Raw genomic sequence first — 19645 nt, forward strand, 5'->3', positions numbered from 1 at the left:
TCCTGTTCATCTTGGAGTCCACTAGGACTCCAAGATCCCTTTCCACTTCCGTGCCACCCAGCAGGTCATTCCCTAGGCTGTAGGTGTGCTGGACATTTTTCCTCCCTAGGTGCAGCACTTTGCATTTCTCCTTGTTGAACTGCATTCTGTTGTTTTCTGCCCACTTGTCTAACCTGTCCAGGTCTGCTTGCAGCTGTTCCCTGCCCTCCAGCGTGTCCACTTCTCCCCATAGCTTTGTGTCATCTGCAAACTTGGACAGAGTACATTTCACTCCCTCGTCCAAGTCGCTGATGAAGACATTAAAGAGTATCGGTCCAAGGACTGAGCCCTGCGGGACCCCACTGCCCACACCCTTCCAGGTCGAAGCTGACCCATCCACCACGACTCTCTGGGTGCGATCCTCCAGCCAATTTGCCACCCACCGGACTGTGTAGTCATCCAAGTCACAGCCTTTTAACTTGTTCACCAGTATGGGGTGGGATACCATATCGAAGGCCTTCCTGAAGTCTAAGTATACGACATCCACCCCTCCTCCTGTGTCCAGGCGTTTCGTAACCTGGTCATAAAAAGAGACTAGATTGGTCAGGCACGATCTGCTTGCCACAAACCCGTGCTGGTTTCCCCTCAGCATAATTTGTCCTGCTGGGCTCTCGCGTATGTGAGCCTTGATAATTTTTTCAAAGACTTTGCCAAGGATGGAGGTGAGACTGACTGGCCTATAGTTGCCCGGGTCCTCCTTCCTCCCCTTCTTGAAAATGGGGACCACATTGGCCCTTTTCCAGTCCTCTGGGACTTGGTATATATTACCACATCTTTGACTTCCTCTTGCTTTAAATGTTAGTAGGTTCTTATGTTCCATCCTAGGTGTCAGTTAGTTAAGCTGTGCACATATTTGGAAAGAAAATAAAAAAACCCCCAAACCCCTACTATTTTTGATTAATTCAATTTCTCTTGGGTTTTCCCTCCTGTTCATTTTGCTGTTGGCCTCTGAACTCTACAATTCAGGGATTTCTTTCTGCCAGTGAGGTTGAGAATGCCAGGGCTTATAGTCTTGCCACATGGTAATTATCTTTCATTTCCTTACGATTCCCAACAGAGCAACCCATGCTATTTAGGAGGGAAGAAAAACCAAGCTCTTCTTGGTTTTACATGGCAGTTACAAAAGCAAATTGCTCCCTTCCTTACCTTGCCATCTTGTCTCTGTCTGTGCACTATGCATTGGGTTCTTGCTCTCGTGTTCCTCATTACTTTGTTTATTATTTTGCTCCCAGGGTGCAGAAGCAGCTAATGTGACCGGTCCAGATGGGGTCCCTGTAGAAGGCAGCCGCTATGCTGCAGACCGACGTCGTTACCGACGTGGCTATTATGGCCGGCGTCGTGGACCACCTCGTAGCGTAAGTTGACCTCCATCCCTTAGTTCCAGTTACCCTATTTCAGTTTCAAATCTTGAAGCAGCTGTCCACCTTTTGTGCAGGGGGACTCCAAATTTAGTTCAGTGCTATGTTCTGGTGAAGAGCAAACCCATGTTTAAGTTCAGCTAAGTGTGTCCAGTGGTTCTGCAGAACCTATGAAAAAGGTCAAGGAAATAATCTACAAACTGGATAGTCTCCATTCTACTGCTGTGGGGAAGGCTGGCCTAACATAAAACAAAGCACTCTTGAGTCTGCCTAGAGCCGTTTAGCAGACACCACTTATGGTAGCACCACTTTATGCTGGTGGATCCCACCAGCATGGATTGATTTCAGAAAAGAAAGGGGAATGTTGACCTGTCATGAGATTCGACACATTCATGTGCCTCCTGAATCTCAGCTGGTTTCCACTCCCTTCAGTAGTGGCCTCTATGGCTTGGACTGAGTCATGTTTCCACCTTCAGGATGCACATTCACACTTACTTGTTTCAACCAGCACACAGAAGATGCACGAGCTTCATGGTAGGTTAACACTTCTTTGAATATCCTCCATAGTGCAGCTAATGATTGTGGCAGCACAAGAAGAGAAATGCGCATTATACCCCGTCTGGACAACTGATTGGTTAAAATGGAGGTTCATCCCTCAGTCAACTTTTTGGTGCCATTTGGTACACACATTGCCTGTTCCAGGAACTCGTGCTTAAAAGGAAATATTTAGAAGTTGAATCTCTCTCGCTTATCAAGGTTACCTATACTCCAGGACGTAAGCAACCAGATCATGCAATTGGGGTCTAACCCTACTAGCACAGTAAGATCTTCTCACCCTGCAGTTTATATGGTTTCATGTGTCTTCCTGCTACTGCCATCAGAACCTGCAAGTCTGGTTAAGATGGGGGTACGCTGGGCCAACATCTGCTATGTCTCTGAATGCGTTTTTCCCCAACCCAAACTTGTCCCTGAAATGCTGTAAAGATCTGACGAATGTTTGGAGAGTACCTGTAACTTCTTCACTTCCACTACTCCACAGCTGAATTGACAGATGCCCTGTTTCCACTAAGTGGGAGTACATATGGATGGTCTCCATGTGCAGGGTGTATGATTCAAACAGGAAGTGTTGGATGCATTGCCCTCTTAGAACTTGAGACCATCTGCAAGACCCTACAGCTTACTTAAGGTGATTTGGTACAGATGATGGCATGCTATGTAACCTGTAGAGGTGGGATCCTTGCCCTGACATATGACCATAAACCAATCAAACTCTGGAACCAATGCATGGGGCACTAGTTGACCTGTTGCATAGTGTATTGACTTGTGTTCTGGAACATCCTGAAAGATGATTTAAGCTTGTGCTTCAATAGGTTTCTCAATTCAGAGCATCTCCTTGGACAAAGTTGTCCTCTGTATGCTCTTGACTTGTTTAAAAAAGAAAACAAAAAAACTAAACCCAACAGTAATGTCATGCTGTGTGGGCCAGGCTCCTTTGGTGGTGGGAGAGAAGGACAGGGTCGAGGAACTGCTGTGTACTTAACATCAAATTGGTTCCGATTCCCAGAGCACTCTATAAGATCAGATGAGACTTTGCCAAAACCTCCTTGCTAGTGCCAGGTGGCCTAGATGCTTCTTTGTTCTGAATTAAGTCAGTTCAACCAAGTCAATGACACATCCTCTGTTTCTGTATCTATGGGTGTGTCTACACAAGAAATTTACTGTGGAGCTGCCTAATTAGCTCTGCAGTAAAATCCCGGCACCTACATGTGCAACCCTATAAACTAACTCTGACGTAGATTAGTACTTGTAAATACAAGAGCTGTCTTGCAGCGGACTTCTTTAGTACGCAGCAACATGTGTAGATGCTGGCTAGGGCACGAAGGTGCTTCAGTGCAGGGGCTGCCTGCCGGCTAGTCCCACACTGGAGCAACCTTATGCTCCAGCCAGCCCCTACGCAGCATGTTCAGCCGGTTTGGAACAGCCCTGTGCTGGCAAACTGATCCCTTTGGGCCTCCTGCCAGCTGGCTGCTCTGACCTGGCTCAGTGTGCTGTGGTCCTGCACCCAGGAGCAATAAACTCTGGTGCGACATGCTGGAGTTTATTAGTTCACATTAATTTCGTGTGTAGATGTGCTCAGTGTGGAACACAGTAGAGGTATTGTCCAAAACCCAGACCTGAAGACTCTATCCTGCTGCATGGACAGCTGTGGAGTGCAATACAGTCCTGTTCTCTCCTAGTTGATAACGCTGTAAGCAATAAAATAAAAGTTTCTTTGAGGCTTTGACTTGGTGAAATGGGTGAGATTCTTTTTCTTGTTGTAGTGGAAAAATCCCTTTGCAAGACATGCATGTAATCTTGAACTGCCTGTTACAGCTGAAACAGTGTGTCCTGTCCTTAAGCCCATCATTTACTAAATGGAGTTAAAGGGGAAGGGCAAGTATTTCCCTTCCCTGTTGGACTGAAATTCTAGAAAGTTGTAACTAAGGATCCAGCCTACCAAGAGACTTCAACTTAACCCTTTTTAGTTTTCATGGAATTCTCATATGAACCAACATCAACATGCTCTTTCCTATACCTGTCTGACTGACTGAGCTGCTGTCTCAGCATGAAGGATGGGAGCATTTCAGGCCTAGTGACATACCCACCCTGTATAGTTTTTCTAGTTAGATACACAGGGTAAGAACATGGCCTATATACCTTTTTGAATGTGGTTATAGATCTCCACCTGAACCAACAACAGTTGCATTTTCCCAGAGTAGTATTCCTGAAACGATATGCGCCTATTACAGGGGCATCTCTCCAGATCTTGGGCATAAAATGAACTATATAGAATTTTACTTACAAAGGCCAACACCATTTAGATTAGCTCAGAAACCTAGAGCCTGTGGGTTGGATCTAGCCTGCAAAAATCTGATATGGTTCAGGGTATTGGCAGCATGCACATGAACTGTGCTACATATTTCCTCTGCAACACCCTCCTCTGTAGCTGGCTCTGCTTCTGTTCTGCATCTGTTCTTACCCTTGCCACAGGGTTTGCCCTTCTCAGTCACTGTTGAGGACATGGGTCAGTGGTGAGGATAAGTGCAGCTAGTCCTCAGTGCACCCAAGCTGAAGTCTAGAAGCAGCTGTTTATGGTAGCAAAAGCTTGCTCACCCCTGGTATAGATTGACTTGCATTTCCAGAAGTCAGAACAAAGGTGACAGCAATATGCACTACACTTATGGTTTGGGGGGAATCCTTTGTATGCCCTACATATGTAGGTTAGTCCAGGTGGAGACTGAGAACATGCTGTGTGCTAGTCACAGTTGACTTGCTTAAAACTTTGAGAAGGTGCTCCATCAGAGGTTAGGCAAGACTACCAGCTTTGTGGAAAATCTACCCAACAGATGTTTCTAAAGCAGCTACCTAGAGCCCTAGTGATGTGTTCATAAGATGTTACGATGTCTGCAAAAACTATAAATTGGACGTTGCATGCTGCAGAGTTGTTTTTCAGTCATAGTTACATGCAACACTGAGACTCAGCTTTGCTCAAATTAGTTTACTGTTTTAGTCATGAGGTGGGTAAGAACAGCCTTCAACTACCTGAAGAAGGGTAACAAGGAGGGTGGAGCTGGACTGTTCTCAGAGGTGGCAGATGACAGAGCAAGGCACAGTAGTCTCAATTAGCAGCAAGGGAAGTTTAGATTAAATATTAGGAAAAACACTGGAACAGATTACCCAGCGAGGCTATGGGGTTTCCATCCTTAGAGGTTTTTAAGGCACAGGTAGACAAAGCCTTGGCTGGGATGATCTAGTTGGGGTTGGTCCTGCTCTGTGCAGGGGGTTGGACTAGGTGACCTCCTGAGATGCTCAGCATCATAGAAAATTAGGGTTTGAAGTTAATGGAATATCTGTATGGCAGTTGTTGAAGGAGAATGAGAAGTTAATTGCTGGGCAGTAATTGAGTTATTTAAAATATATTATCAATACATACGTTCTGTGATTTGATCTTTTGTCCTCTCAGCCTTGCAGCTCTGTTCACCAGGGGATTCTGTAGCTGAAAAGATACAGAAACTTGTTATTCTGATTCGTGTGTGTGTGTGTGTGTGTGTGTGTGTGTGTGTGTGTGTGTGGCATGAGAGCTCGGGTTGCTTTATCATTTTTAGAGATGTTATCCATGTGTACATTGTCACTGGGAGGCATGCATCTCATGGCCAAGCTAAGAGGCATCTTGGCCAGCAGTCCTCATACAACATGTCCACGCCTCAAGAATCCCTATGTATGCCTGACACTTATGTGGGGGGGCGGGGGTGGGGGGCAGGGTGTACGTGCCCCCGCCCCCCAACATAAGTGTCGGGCATACATAGGGATTCTTGAGGCGTGGACATGTTGTATGAGGACTGCTGGCCAAGATGCCTCTTAGCTTGGCCATGAGATGCATGCCTCCCAGTGACAATGTACATATGGATAACATCTCTAAAAATGATAAAGCAACCCGAGCTCTCAGGCCACGTTGCACCCTGTAATCCTCCATTTTGCTGCATAGAGGAAAGATAACCTACTGATGAAGGTTGACTAGTTCTGTTCTCTCAGAGCGCCATGGTTAAAAGTCAAACTGCTTCTGGATCTTTCTTAGTTCCTGTCAAGTGCAACTTCAGGTGATAGGTCTAAATTACTGCATATCGTTCTGACTGGAACAATGGCACCCAACCACTTCTAGACTGGACTGCAGGCCCACTTCCTAAATGTGTTGCTCAACAGGCCCAGCAGAGTTTGATACTTTCCAACCTTTCTCTCTAGGGACTTCTGGAGCAGCTGCTGTGCAGAGTGACTCAAACAACTTTTTCAAAACAATGCATTATTTATTAACTTACCCCAAGGTACAAAGTGTGCACAGCCCAGGGGGTAATACAATAGAGTTCTATATCCATGTTTCCTTGTACCTGCACCATAACCAATATTACTTTCTTTCAAGTCATCTTATAAGTTCCCTTCAACCCAGCCATGCCTACCCCTAGCTGGGAGAAGCTGGTTTTGTACATCTCCTTGCCAGCCTTTGCTGACACACCAGGCAGTCTCTGGCCACCTGGTTACCCCCACTCTTTCTAAGGCCACAGAGTACTTTAATGTTCCCTTTGATCTTTCTTTCTAGACTCTTGGCAGAGCAGCTGTGTCCCTAGGCTTGGGGTCACAGAGTCACTTTTAACACCTGTAAACCTGACTAGTGTACAAGCATGTGTTTTGAGATGCTCCTCACTTAGGCTGTTATGTTGCCTTCTCAGTTTGATTCTTCTAGCAGTCCCCATGTTCTTACTCTTAGGTGGTCCTTTTCCCTTGCTTTATGCGGGGATGATTTGGAATATTGTGATTACTTGACTTGCAACATACAGAGCCTCCCTCTGAAAAGATGACAAAGGCCTTACAATGACCTGGCTGCTTTATCTTCAGAGCCTTTCTCATCTCTTTGGGGGGGGGGGGGGGGGGGGGGGGGTGTATGTGTGTGTGTAGCTGAAACTGAGAATGCAATAACTGCTGCAAGTTTTGTAAAAGAGATTCTCCGTAGCTCATCTTGGCTGCACAGATAGATGTGTAATTGATCTAGTAATAGTCTTGGCTGCAGCATGCAGACATGCGAGCTTTACTAGTGTGAGTCAGACTTTTGCAGCTGAAGCATGTTTTGATGAGGAATTGGGTATGCATGCATGCTGCTGGGATAGGCACTACCCTGTAGGCCTGTCACTAATATGGATGAAAGCATAAGGCTGGAGTAAGCTAATGACGGTGAAAATGAGCCCCATCTTGCCATTCTCCCTGTCAATTCAGTGCTTTGGTAAAGGAAGTAATTACTCCTTCAGTTACTGATGGGCATATTCTGGAGTTGTGCAGAACCTGCTATGCTGCCTATGGTACCAGACAGACCTTTTCCCACCTTGCCAGTTGGGAAAGACCTTTTGAGTATTGCTATCAGGCTTTACCCATGCTATCAACAGCATACAAGTAAAACGGTGCCTGGAAACTACAGCTCTCAGTTCCACTCTTCCTTTACTCCTCCTCACTGGGTCTGACTCTAGTTTGGCAAATGTGCTTTTCAGCAAAAAGATTCATGTAGTCATAATTTAATTTCCAATCTGATCCTCTGCTAGTGTGCTTCCATCCACACTGAACCAAAAAATAGTTCTTAAAAAAAATAACCAAACAAAGGCACATGCTTTAGTTTTGATAGTTGAGCAGTAATCGGAGAGATATTTCATTCAGAGTCTGTTTCAGGTATTTCAAGTCATGTGAGGATGGAGGGGCAGCAGAGCTGCTTTGTATGGTCAAGGAACAATCACAGAAATTCAGCTGTATTCCATCCCATCCCAAACAGTAGGGTTCATTCAGGCACTGGTAACTTCTCTCGCTATTTTAACATTTGGTGCAAAGAATGATTTGGAGGGGAACCAATGATAATTCACAATCGCTTCCAACATCCACTAACTCCATTGCTAGGATTTAAAGAGTGTTTGTTTCCTTCTGTGGCTAATCTAGTACTACATGGACCTCAGTTTGAGAAGCTAGGCTCTAGGTTTTTTTGTCTTTAATTTGGGTCCTCCAACATCTCCCAGCCCAGGAAAGGCAGGGGAAGAGAAGGGAAGAACCTGAGATCCCTGCAGCTTCTACCACCTTCAGTTGAAGAAGGAAAGTGTGATAGAAACTGTGAAATCATGGGAGTATTTTGGTGCATCCATTGCATTGTATACGTTATGATGGTACTATTCCCAAATGGACAGGAATAATATAATCCCACCTCCAAATAACTCCCAAGTCTCTCCTCCTGGTCTTCTACACCTTTCAGATAATTACCCTTACCAGGAACTTTCATTTAGCCATCTTCCTGTGGAAACTCCTCTGGTTACTTATCTGTCTTTGTCAGTCTTTCCATCTATAAATAGAATCATCTGGTGTGCCATTTTTTCTTGTGCATGTGCACCTCTATTTTTTTCAGTGAACTTTGATTCTACCCGTCCCAACTTTTAGCAGCTGCCTCTGTCACACTGCTAAAAATAAGTGGCATAGATGTATGTGGGCACAGCATGTGAAGTATAGCAAATGTCTTTAGGGTAGCTTTCTGTGCTTCTAAGAAACTTGGGAAGCAGAAAAGACAGGTGGGGAGGAAAATTTTTTTTTTTTTTTCATGAGTTTTAGTATTGGTTAAAAGAACTTGATTGTCAACTGTTGGAGGCCTGAGGTTCTGACTCCTTTCTGAAAATGGGGTGTGTCTGGAGCAGCAGGAATACAAGATCCCCAAATACTGGTTAGCTTTGCTTATGTATGTTAACTCTGTTCTCTAGGGAGCCTACACTCTGATCATCCTTTACTGAGGTTACCAGTTAATGATTTAGCGCTAAATGTGATGGTGGTGTGGTAACTGGCTTAGTAAGGGCTAGAATGGGACTCGCCAAACTCAGTTTACATGAAGCATTGGAGGTCTTATTGTTAGAACCCATGTTATAGAGACAAACGGCTTTGTATTCTATTCTCTGGTCCCATCCTATCAGAATAATGATCTAAGAAAATATTATAAAATGACATGGTAGCGTGGTGGCTAAAATTGTACCTTCTCATCATAAGGTAAAATTGTGGGATAAATATGTTACTATGGGACTGGCAGGATTGACTGTAAATAAACTAAATGCTTATACCTCAGTCAAATAATGACTTAAGGGGGCTATAATAACCATCTGCAAATATCTGAAAGCTGGAAATGCCAAGTAAGGAGAGGAGCAATCCTAGATTGCCAGCAGGGTGGTTAAGATGACTTAATAGGATTTTTTTTCTCTGTCACTTGGCGCTCGTGTGAAGTAATTGGCTTGATGCAGACTGGATTAGATAGGTTTTGAACGACTGGCACATGATGTGGGTCTATGTGGTCTGAATTAAAGTAGCTTGAGCTGGGTAGATTTGATGCTGAGTGAAAGGTGTTGGAATAAGTTGAAATAGGGACTGCATGAGTTGGAATAGTGACAGTGAGTGAAACAACTTGCCTTGAAACAGTTTTCAATTGTTTAAGGGTGAAGCCTAATCCTGCAAACTTTCATCATGTGGATAAGCTGTTTTAGATGAGGTAGTAAGTGGCACTATTTGTGTGTGAGATAATACTGGTATTTCTTACTGCAATTTTTGTTGCCTTGGATATTTTTTCAGAAGATGTAATGAAGCCAGAGACTGGCCTTTAACCCAGGGATTCTCAACATTTTTTTTTATTTTTTTTTGGGGTACCGGGACCTGTTTGTAAACATGTCCAGTCTTGACCTAGTACCCCTCACTCCTGACCTGCTGCCCCTAGGCCCCAGCCTCCCAGTATGTGGGGCAGGATGCAGGGTATGTGTTTAGGGGGAGGCAAGCAGCCCCTCACAGGTTGGAACTTTGCCAGCCTAGAAGGGAAAAGCCCCGGTTTCCCATGGTTTTTCTCTTTTAATGGAGAATCCATTTTAAAAGTTTGTTGATCTGTTTTTTACGTTTTTTGCAACTCTCTCATATATTCTTGCGACCCAAAAGTGGGTTACAAACACACAGGTTGAGAAACACTGCTCTAAACAGGCTCATTGCAGATTTAGTTTCCCAAATACACTTGGAAGTGGCACCTTTTCACTAATAGCTTTTTTTTTTTTTAAAGCACTTAATTTCACGATGAACAGTGCAAGAGTGTGGTGTCCTGGATAAAGCAAATCACTACCATGCATCATAGGGTTGCTGGAATGGATCTGAATTCTGGAAGAGGCTGTGGGAGAGGAATCATGGGGTGGAATATTCGGGACATCGCCTGCTCACCCTCCCTCTGAAGATCCACGCTACCACTGAGAGGGTCATTTCTGTTTCCTGCTTTCTGTTTTCCCAGTGAGAGAGCCTGCTGACTCTGCTGTTCTTCTAGATACGTTGCAAGTGCTCTGACTGATCTATCTGGCCTGATGGATCATATCATTAATCTTGCGTCGTTCAGCATACCATCGTGAACACCTGAGACAACTTCATCTGCAAAGAAGGAAAAGTCATCTAACATATTGGCTGACTTTAATACTATGAGATGTATTTAAAAAGGGATGTTCCTTCCTTTTCCCCATAGCTTATCAATTTCTGACTTGAAACGGGAGTTTTGAATAACCTTAATAGATAGACTGCACCTCCAGCTATATTTTCTGACTGACCTATAGCAGAGTTCCACAGCTCAACTATGAAGAGCCTGAATATGCATTTTATTTGATTTGTTCTGTGCGTTGGCTATCATGTTCTTTTTTTGTCTTATGATGACACATGGTCAAGATGGAAGGACTGACTGGCCTGTTTGGATCCTATATAGTTTAGAATATCACTGTCAAATATTCATTCTGCCCTCATTTTTTTTGGTCTCAGGGTATTGAAGGAGAGATCAAGGATGGGATCACAGAAGGAGCACAACTCCAACAGCCAATCCATCGGAATCCCACTTATCGGCCCCGCTACCGCAGGTAGATACAGTATGCACGCCATTAGCCAAACTGCCATTGGATTCAGGCATTCATGATCAAGGCGGATTGATTTAAATCCCCAAGTTAAATAATTGATTTTTTTATTAACTTTTTGTGTGTTTGTTTTAAAGAAAGGTGTGGGGTTTTTTTATTTTTTATTTTTTTTATTGGTTGATATAACAATTAAAACGGGCCGACTTGTAGCTAAATACAGTTTTTACAGTAAACTTGGTACATATGTTTCATAGGTACATAATCTGGATGAATATTAATTTTAAAAATATATAGCTTGATATATTTGGCTTGTTAGTATACTAAAATGTATCTGTATAAAATGGTGAAATACGTATTTCTTATTTGCTAGATGATTTTATTTTTTGCTTCTGCTTGGATTCAGAGTATTGCTAATGCATGGGTGTGTCCTACCTGTGGGCAGGACTGTCATTCGTGCATCAGACTCTGCAGCCATCAAAACTCATTGGTGTATACACCATGCTCTGTAAAGAATGACAGTGCCAATTGATTGATATTTATATCAAGCTGTATTAAGGTGAAATTGGCAGTCTTTTCCTCCAGTTTCTAGGTGTAAACTCCACAGAATGTTGTTCCATTTTCCTACACTGGTCTTGAGCCCAACCTTGGTCCTTTCTGTTGCATGCACTTATTTTCATAGCTTGATACTAAATATGTATCTTAACCTAGCACAGCATAGGTTCAAATTCCATCTTAAGATGGCTTATTTTTCAGAAGGAAAACTTTAATTATAATTAGAGTTAAAAATCAAAGAAATCTGAATTACAATTTTTTAAAAAATCATTGTTTTTTTTTGTCCACCCCGTTAATGATACTCTGGCAGTTATTAGTTCTAGAATTAAGTCTTTCACAAAGATGGGTGCCACAAGAAGCATTTTCATTTTATGGAGGAGGAAGCTTAGGCTCAGACTGGTCAAATGCTCTTTTTAGGGTGACACTATGTGCTAATAGCAGAGCCAGAAATGGAACCCAGATTTTGCAGCTCTTTTGTCCTCTTGCCTGGTCTTTGGATCATCTTACATCCAGGGGTGGATCCAGAAGAGATGGGGGAGCGGGGCATGCAGTTGTGCCCTCCCCTTTGGCTGTGGTGTGTGCACAGTGAGCTCTTTGAGCTCCTGGCTCATCAGCACATCTGCTGCTTGCCCCCACTTTTCCTGTGACTGATTTCAGTGGCAGGCAAAGAGGGGAGTGAGGAGTAGTGACATTTACCTCTTGGGTTCCAAATATGCACCAACCCAACCTCTGTCAGTTGTGCTGAACTTGAACTCTGTCAGTGAACTTGAACCTCTCTGTGCATGTGCTAGGCAGCTGAAAAAATGATTCCACACCCTATAATACCCTTTTCACTTGGGAAGTATAGTAGTTTCATGGTTTCATAGTAGTTTGAGGTCAGAAGGGACCTGAACAGATCATCTAGTCTGACTGCCCCCCCCCTGCCACTGGCAGGAGCACACACTGGGATCACGTGACTCCAGACAGGTGTTCCTCCAACTTCTTTTTGAATTTACCCAAGGTAGGAGCAAGGAACACTTCCCTAGAAAGTTGGTTCCAGATCCTAGCCACCCTAACAGTGAAATAGTGCCTCCTAATCTCTAACCTGAACCTATTCTCCAGCAGCTTCTGGCCATTGTTCCTCGTCACTCTGGGTGCTGCTGGGGGGGAGTAGGGCCCTTTCTACTTGCTGCTGATCTTCCCTAATGAGTTTGTAGGCAGCCACCAAATCCCCTTCACCCTCCGCTTGCTGAGGCTGAACAGGTTCAGGTCCCTCAGCCTCTCCTCATAGGGCCTGCCCTGTTGCCCTCCAACCAAGTGGGTGGCCCTCCTCTGAACCCTCTCAAGGCAGGCCACATCCCTCTTAAAGTGCAGTGCCCAGAACTGGACGCAGTACTCCAACTGTGCCCTGACCAGTGTCACGTAGAGGGGGAGTATCTCCTCTCTGGACCGGCTTGAGACGCATCTTTGGATGCATGACACGGTATGGCTGGCCTTGCTGGCTGTGGTCTGGCATTGGCGGCTCATGTTCATCTTGGAGTCAGTAATGACTCCAAGATCCCTTTCTGCCTCTGTGCTCACAAGGGGGGAGCTCCCCAGCTTGTATGTATGTTGTGGATTGCTTTTCCCCAGGTGCAGCACCCTGCATTTATCTACATTGAAGCCCATCCTATTACCGTCCGCCCACTTCTGTAGTCTGCCTAAATCTAATTGCAGCCTCTCTCTCCCTTCGAGCGTGCCTACCTCTCCCCATATCTGGGTGTCATTGGCAAACTTGGACAACGTGTTTTCCACCCCCTCATCCAAGTTGCTGATGAAGATGTCGAACAGTGTAGGCCCCAGGACCGAGCCCCGGGGGACCTCACTATTCACATCGCTCCAGGTCGGGTACAACCCGTCCACCACTACTCTCTGGGTATGCCCCATCAGCCAATTTTTGACCCATCCAACTGTGTAGGCATCAATGCCACAGTCGCTCAATTTATTAATGAGAATGGGGTGAGAGACGGTGTCAAAGGCCTTCTTAAAGTCCAGAAAGACTATGTCCATGGCGACGCCATCATCCAGGGATTTAGTTACCTGGTCATAAAAGGCCATCAGGTTGGTCTGTCAGGACCTGCCTTTGATGAACCCATGTTGATTTCCCCTGGGCATGATCTCCCCTGCTGGCCCCTCAGAGATGTGATCCTTCATAATTTTTTTCAAGGATTTTTCCCCAAGAATGATGCGAGGCTTATGGGCCTATAGTTTCCTGGGTCCTCCTTTCTCCCTTTCTTATAAATGGGGACCATATTAGCTAGTTTCCAATCTCTGGGCACCTGGCCCGTGGACCATGATCGCTCTTACAGCTGGGCCAAGGGCACAGCAATGACCCCCGCCAGCTCTCTCAACACCCGTGGGTGGAGGGCATCAGGGCCTGCAGATTTAAAAACGGAGGTAAGGCGTCTGATCTTAGGCAGGCTCAGGAGTTGGGGTCCATTGCACAAAGTTGGCAGGTAATAGTTTTGCCTACTCTGTTGTCCTCCTCTCTCCCTTTCTTGGTTGATTTTATAATTGCCATACATGTGTGTGAAATCAGTGGGCAGGATTTTACCCTCTTTTTACTCGAGTATAAATCAAGAGGGACTAAAGCTTTCTGGTTGAACCATTCAGGAAATCTGGATTGGCTTTTATGGCTCCAAGGCAGTGGAGCAGGATGGCTTAAAGCAAGCAGTTGACAGAATCTCATTAGTGGACAATGAGTCTCCTTCACCATTCTCAACTTCATTGCCTTGATTTTTCCAATAGAAAAGACAAAGACAGCTTAAGAAGTCCTTCTCTTTTACTTGTTCCAAGGAGGCAGCTTGGGTGATTTAATGAGTTTTTCTCCATTTCTGTGACTCTCAGTGGAGCCCAGTTAAAACTGGTTTGCCAGCATTCAGTGCGGAAATTGCTTAGCTGAGCATTGTTGGTTGGGAAAAGTCTGTTTTTCAGTAGCATGTACTGTGACTTAATCTTCTGCCTTTCATGTGTATCTGTCTCTTCTCAGAGGGCCCCCTCGTCCACGTCCTGCTCCAGTGGCTGGAGAGGCTGACAACAAGGAGAACCAGCATGAGGCCAATGCTGTGAACCAGCAGTCACCTCGTCGTGGTTATCGTCGTCCATATAACTATCGGCGTCGACCTCGCCCACCCAATGCTCCATCTCAAGATGGCAAAGAGGTGAGGGTATTTCTCACAGTAGAGGAGAGTTACTGAGTGAGATTTTTCCCAATATGTTGCCAAGCTGGTGGCTACAGGTATATAATATGCCTTGTACCTCTGCTGTAGGGAACAGACTGCCAAGAAGGGTGCTTAATGTGAGGTTGATTATTTGATGTCACCACCAATTAGAAACTAGTTTGAGAACTACCAGCTACCTTGCATAGGATTCCAAACATCCAGCTTATGAATTGACTGATCATCTTGAACTGAGGCCAGATTGGAACCAGTCCTTTTGAGGTGATGGACCTCTTTCACACTTCTCAGTAGCCATCACTTTCCAAAAGCAAGTGGCTGTCCTGAATAGATGCCTTGGAAAAGAGGCTTCTAATCCCATTTACCGTTCTGCTTGAATTGGCCAGTCTTGGGGACCTAACTACAGAGCACAAGCATCTTGGTAGTGAAATATCTGTATCTTATTATTATTATTATTATGAGATGGCAGGTTCCCTTTGTGTGTTGGGGCTGAGTGGAGCTCCTTTCCAAAAGAAAAAACTGTAGTAGCATTACAGTTTCTAAGTTGTGATGTTATCACAATAGACCTGAGAAGGGTGGTGGAAATTGTTCTTTGCCTGCTTAAATATATTTTTCAGACCAAGGTGGCCGAAACATCAGCTGAGAACCCTGCTCCAGTGACCGAGCAGAGTGGTGCTGAGTAACATTTGGCTCCCCAGACACCCTGTACAATCCATCAGGTAAGGCTTATAAAGTACTCCCAGGTTTAGGTGAAATGTTTTCTTTCCAGCTGTGACAAACTGGCTGTCTTACTTGTTCCCCTGTGCATTGAGGTAGAACTGTTGCTACCAACAAGTTATAGAATCAGAAAGCTAGAGTTGGAAGGGACCTCAGGAGCTCATCTAGTCCAACCTCCTGTTCAAAACAGGACCATCCCCAACTAGATCGTTCCAGCCAGGACTTTGTCAAGCTGGGTCTTAAAAACCTCCAAGGATGGAGATTTCACCATCTCTCTAGGTAACCCGTGTCAGTGCTTCACCACCCTCCTAGTGAGAGTTTTGCTTAAAATCCAACCTAAACCTCCCTTGCTACAACTTGAAACTATTGCTTCTTGTTCTGTCATCTGCCACCACTTGCTAATAGGCAGCACTATTACATAGGGATTACAAATTCTACAAAAGGTTTGTTTTTTTCCAGACATATTAAGCGACAAACTGCACCCATTCCAGAGTGAAAGACACATGGATGTTGGGGGTGGGGAGGGGGGGCAGGAAAGAATCAGGGCAACATACAGGAATGAGGCTTCTTGAAAGGGGATCTGCATCCTAGAGCTCTACAATTGCGAACAAACAACACTTCCTGGCTACAGTGTCCAAGAGGATGCTGTCAAGTGATACAGAAGTGGATGACAACTTGGGCAGCAGTGACCACAAGTATTTGAGTTCAGGATCCTGACAAAATAACAAAGGAGAGCAGCAGAGTAAGGACCAAGGACTTCAGAAAAGCAGACTCTGATTCCCTCAGGGAACTGATGGGCAGGATCCCCTGGGAGGCCAGTCCTGGGACAGGGAAAGGAGTATTTTAAAAGAAACCTTACTGAAGGAGCAGGAACAAAGCATCCTGTGTGCAGGAAGAAAAGCAGATATAGCAGGTGACCAGTCTGGCTTAGCAGAGCACTCTTTGGTGAGATCAGGGTCCACCCCTAGTTCTGGATGTGTCTTTGTGGAGAATCCTTTTTTCCCCCCTTTACACCTCAGATTGCAGCACATCCCTGTTCTCACGTGACTCTCTAATTTATGTTTGCTCACGTGTCCCTTCTTTTCATCTCCTTTCTAGTCTTCAAATGGGAGGAAGATCTAGGTCTCACAAAGAGGTGCAAGATCAGACAGGATAACTGGGATTTGGAGTGAGGAACAGGGCTGGAAGAAAGACTGCCTGAGGGCAAAGATTTGGCAGAGAAGAGTCCTGAAAACATTTCTGGAGATTTAGCTTTAGAGATTAAATAAACTTGAGTGCAACTCCATTGGTGTCGAAATGAATTGCAGCCGCAGGACTTGATCTTTCAGGTTTATCGAGTGATTCAGAACTTGATGGTAACATGTACAGGGAAACCATTAATTTGAAATGCAACAAACCAAAAAAATAGCAACTTTGAAATAAATGTGCCCATAGTAATTTGCACATTTGAAAATTACTACAGTGTGTACAGATTTGGTTGTGCAGGAGGCCATGTGGGCTTTACATAGAATATTAACAGAAAATCTCCTTGTATAATAATTGTTTCAGTTTTGTTTTCTGTATACTGTTCTAAATTTTAGCATAAGTACTCAAATACACAGAAGTATTTTTCAAGAGTGTATGTTCATCTGTAGTGAAGGCTATATGAGAGATTAGTTCAAAGGTAAAATGCTTGCAATTTTTAGAATGTGGTTCATGGGGCTGGGCCCAAGCAGAGGCAGTGTTGTTTTCGAGCCATGGTGACCACACAATCCAGCATTGCTCTGTGTGTGTGTGTGTGTGTGTGTGCACGCGCGTACACCAGGTATTCCCCCCGCCAGCGTCTGTGTATTAATTAGCCCCCCCATTTGCTACTGAAACTGTTCTTGTCAAGTTCTGGGAACTTCTAAAAACTTATATGTAGATGAGGCTTGGGGCTACCTCCACCCCACAGAGGGCGGGGCTACACCAGTCATATGTAACAGGCTGAGAGGGGGAGTGACAGAGCCTCTCATCTACATAAATATTTGGTGAGGTTTGCTGATAAATAGGAATAATTGGAAATGAGGAAAAAAGGCATTGCTCAGCTCTAGAAGTGAAGAGTAAGTTGAAATGTAGTTGTGATTCACCATGACTTGGAGGAAAAAAAAAGTTGCTGAGGGGGATGGAGTGCAATGGGTGCTATGCCTTCTTCAGCTGTGCTGCACTAACCTGTGTTTAGGATAGGTTCCAATAAGTATAGACCTTGGCTTTGTGTTGTGTGTTCTTTGGGCATGCTCAGCATCGGCTACATTTAACCAACTTTGTAGTTAGTTCCCATAACTGAGCATGTGCTGCTTATGGCAGCAGCTTAATGGTAGACAAAAGTATTTAGAGCTTTTCTTGCTTCAAGGTACTATAGAAGGACTTCAGATTTCAAAGTAATGAGGTTTTCCATATCTAAGGGACTAGGGAAGGACTGTGAATTTCAAAATACCTTTATTTTGAATTATCTGTATCCTAAAGCATACAAAAACCTATCTTATTGGCTGGGGAATGACAATGGTTTGAAGTTCTGATTGTCACAAAAACACATGAATTGTGATTTATACATGTTGTGAATACCATATCAGTGGTGTTTGTTCTGCCTGCCACACTTGACTCAGTGTATTAGTATGCAGATTCTGGGAATAATTTTAATACTCTCCCATAAGCACTTTGAATGCCAAAGTGATTCTGCATAGAGAGCAATATCATCATTTTGTAGGGCAATACTCTGGGACTGCTTCTGCTTCCCAGATTTTTGGAGAACAAATTTCAGCCAGTCACTTTCGGGGAACCTGTCTCCAATGTAAAATAAAGATGCTGAACTGGTTTAAAAGTGCAGCCATGTGCTGAACAAAGCCTTTAACATGGACAGCATGCTGTTAACTGCCAAAGTTGTGCACGGGTATAAGCCATGCTTGGATAGCTCTATTTATGCTATGTTGTTTGTGTCTGTACTTTAATTTTGGTTAAAAGTCATAATGTAGAGTAGCAATAAAAAGTTCTAGGAACTGATGAAGGGAGAATATTTGACAAAGTTAATAATTTTTGTGGTGTTTGTTGTTTTTTTGGCTGTCTTATAGGTGTCCTAAAGTGTAATTTAAAAAAAAAAAAAAAACCACCACCAAAGAAACATCCAAGCAATAAAACGAGAACAACAATGAAAACCAGATTTAAAACCTTCAAACTTAAAAGAAATAACTAAAATATACCAGCAGCTGAGATCCAGGGAACGCCTGCAAGAAAGATGAATGGAGAGAAAAAGAGAGCGAGATTCAGAAAGAGCGACCTCCCCAGCTTCAGCGGCAACTGCAGGGTTTTTTCTTAGAATTTCATCATTTTCTAGTATTTTTTTTCAAATTTTCTTCTGGTATCAGACTGAAAAAAAGAAAAGGGAAAAGACCCAACCAAAGAAATGAATTTTTAAGTCCCATGCTTTTTTAATGGACGCTGGTGCTAAAACCTCCCAGGTGTGATGAGTTTTTTTTTTTTTTTCCTTTCTTTTTATTTTGTGCCAGTCCTGCTTCATTGTAGGACACGGGGAGGAGAAATTTCCGCTTTCCTTGATAAGATCTATTTGAAAATGTTCAGCGTGGGTGACGTTCCTCACAAATAAAATGATTCAACATCCAGAAAGCAAACCAAGTTAAAATTAGAAGCGTCTTTTTCATGTTTACATTTAAAGTAGCCTGAATAATATTTTAATCTTTCAGTACTTGGATAACACTAGACCTATGTTACTTAACTTGCTCAAACACACTGGACACTGCAGAAATACTTGTGCAAGGTTACATATGGGTTATGCCTACCTCATGGGTGTCAAAGATTTGGTCCACAGGGATGCGGTTTGCTGCCTTATTACAAGCAATTGGCATGTGTGTTGGCCATGAGGAGTAGGGCATGAGTGTTGGCTATGCAAGGAGCCCTATTGTCTGGATCTGGCTTGTGAAGGTGATCAAGCTTGATATCTCCAGTCTACCTCATGCCAAAGCAGCTAGTGTAAAGGGGTTGTAAAGCAGCTGTTCAAAAAAACTATCCCAGTTTGCTGGCATGGAAACATGATCAGCTATAGCTCCCTAACCACAAAACCCCTGGTAACAAAGGCATGGTGTGAATAGGAATGGTTGAGTAAGATACTTCTGTGCCTTATTATTTCTATTGGGCATTGGGGCATAAACTGAAGAGTTCACTGCCACTTGAAAAGGGTGGAGTTTGGGGAAGGAGAGAGAGGGGTTAATAACTGTCAAGACAAGCCTCCACTCCAGATGAATCTCTTTATTTGAAATCCTATATAATAACTGTAAGATCTGGGAAAGGTTAAGCT

At 44.0% G+C, this 19645-nt stretch overlaps 1 protein-coding gene across 1 annotated transcript in view; it reads left to right on the plus strand.

The window, feature by feature from the left end:
• Positions 1 to 18966, plus strand: part of YBX3 (Y-box binding protein 3) — a 32420-nt gene extending 13454 nt beyond the window's left edge. The window contains exons 5-9 of the mRNA XM_025191281.1: positions 1272 to 1394; positions 10767 to 10861; positions 14415 to 14586; positions 15219 to 15320; positions 18405 to 18966. Coding sequence (XP_025047066.1) covers positions 1272 to 1394; positions 10767 to 10861; positions 14415 to 14586; positions 15219 to 15284 — 456 coding nt within the window. The 3' untranslated portion in view covers positions 15285 to 15320; positions 18405 to 18966. The remainder of the gene's footprint in view (positions 1 to 1271; positions 1395 to 10766; positions 10862 to 14414; positions 14587 to 15218; positions 15321 to 18404) is intronic.
• The last annotated feature ends 679 nt before the right edge of the window (positions 18967 to 19645 follow it).

The sequence above is a fragment of the Alligator sinensis genome, unplaced genomic scaffold (assembly GCF_000455745.1).
Source record: "Alligator sinensis unplaced genomic scaffold, ASM45574v1 scaffold1386_1, whole genome shotgun sequence".
NCBI classification, from domain to species: Eukaryota; Metazoa; Chordata; order Crocodylia; family Alligatoridae; genus Alligator; species Alligator sinensis.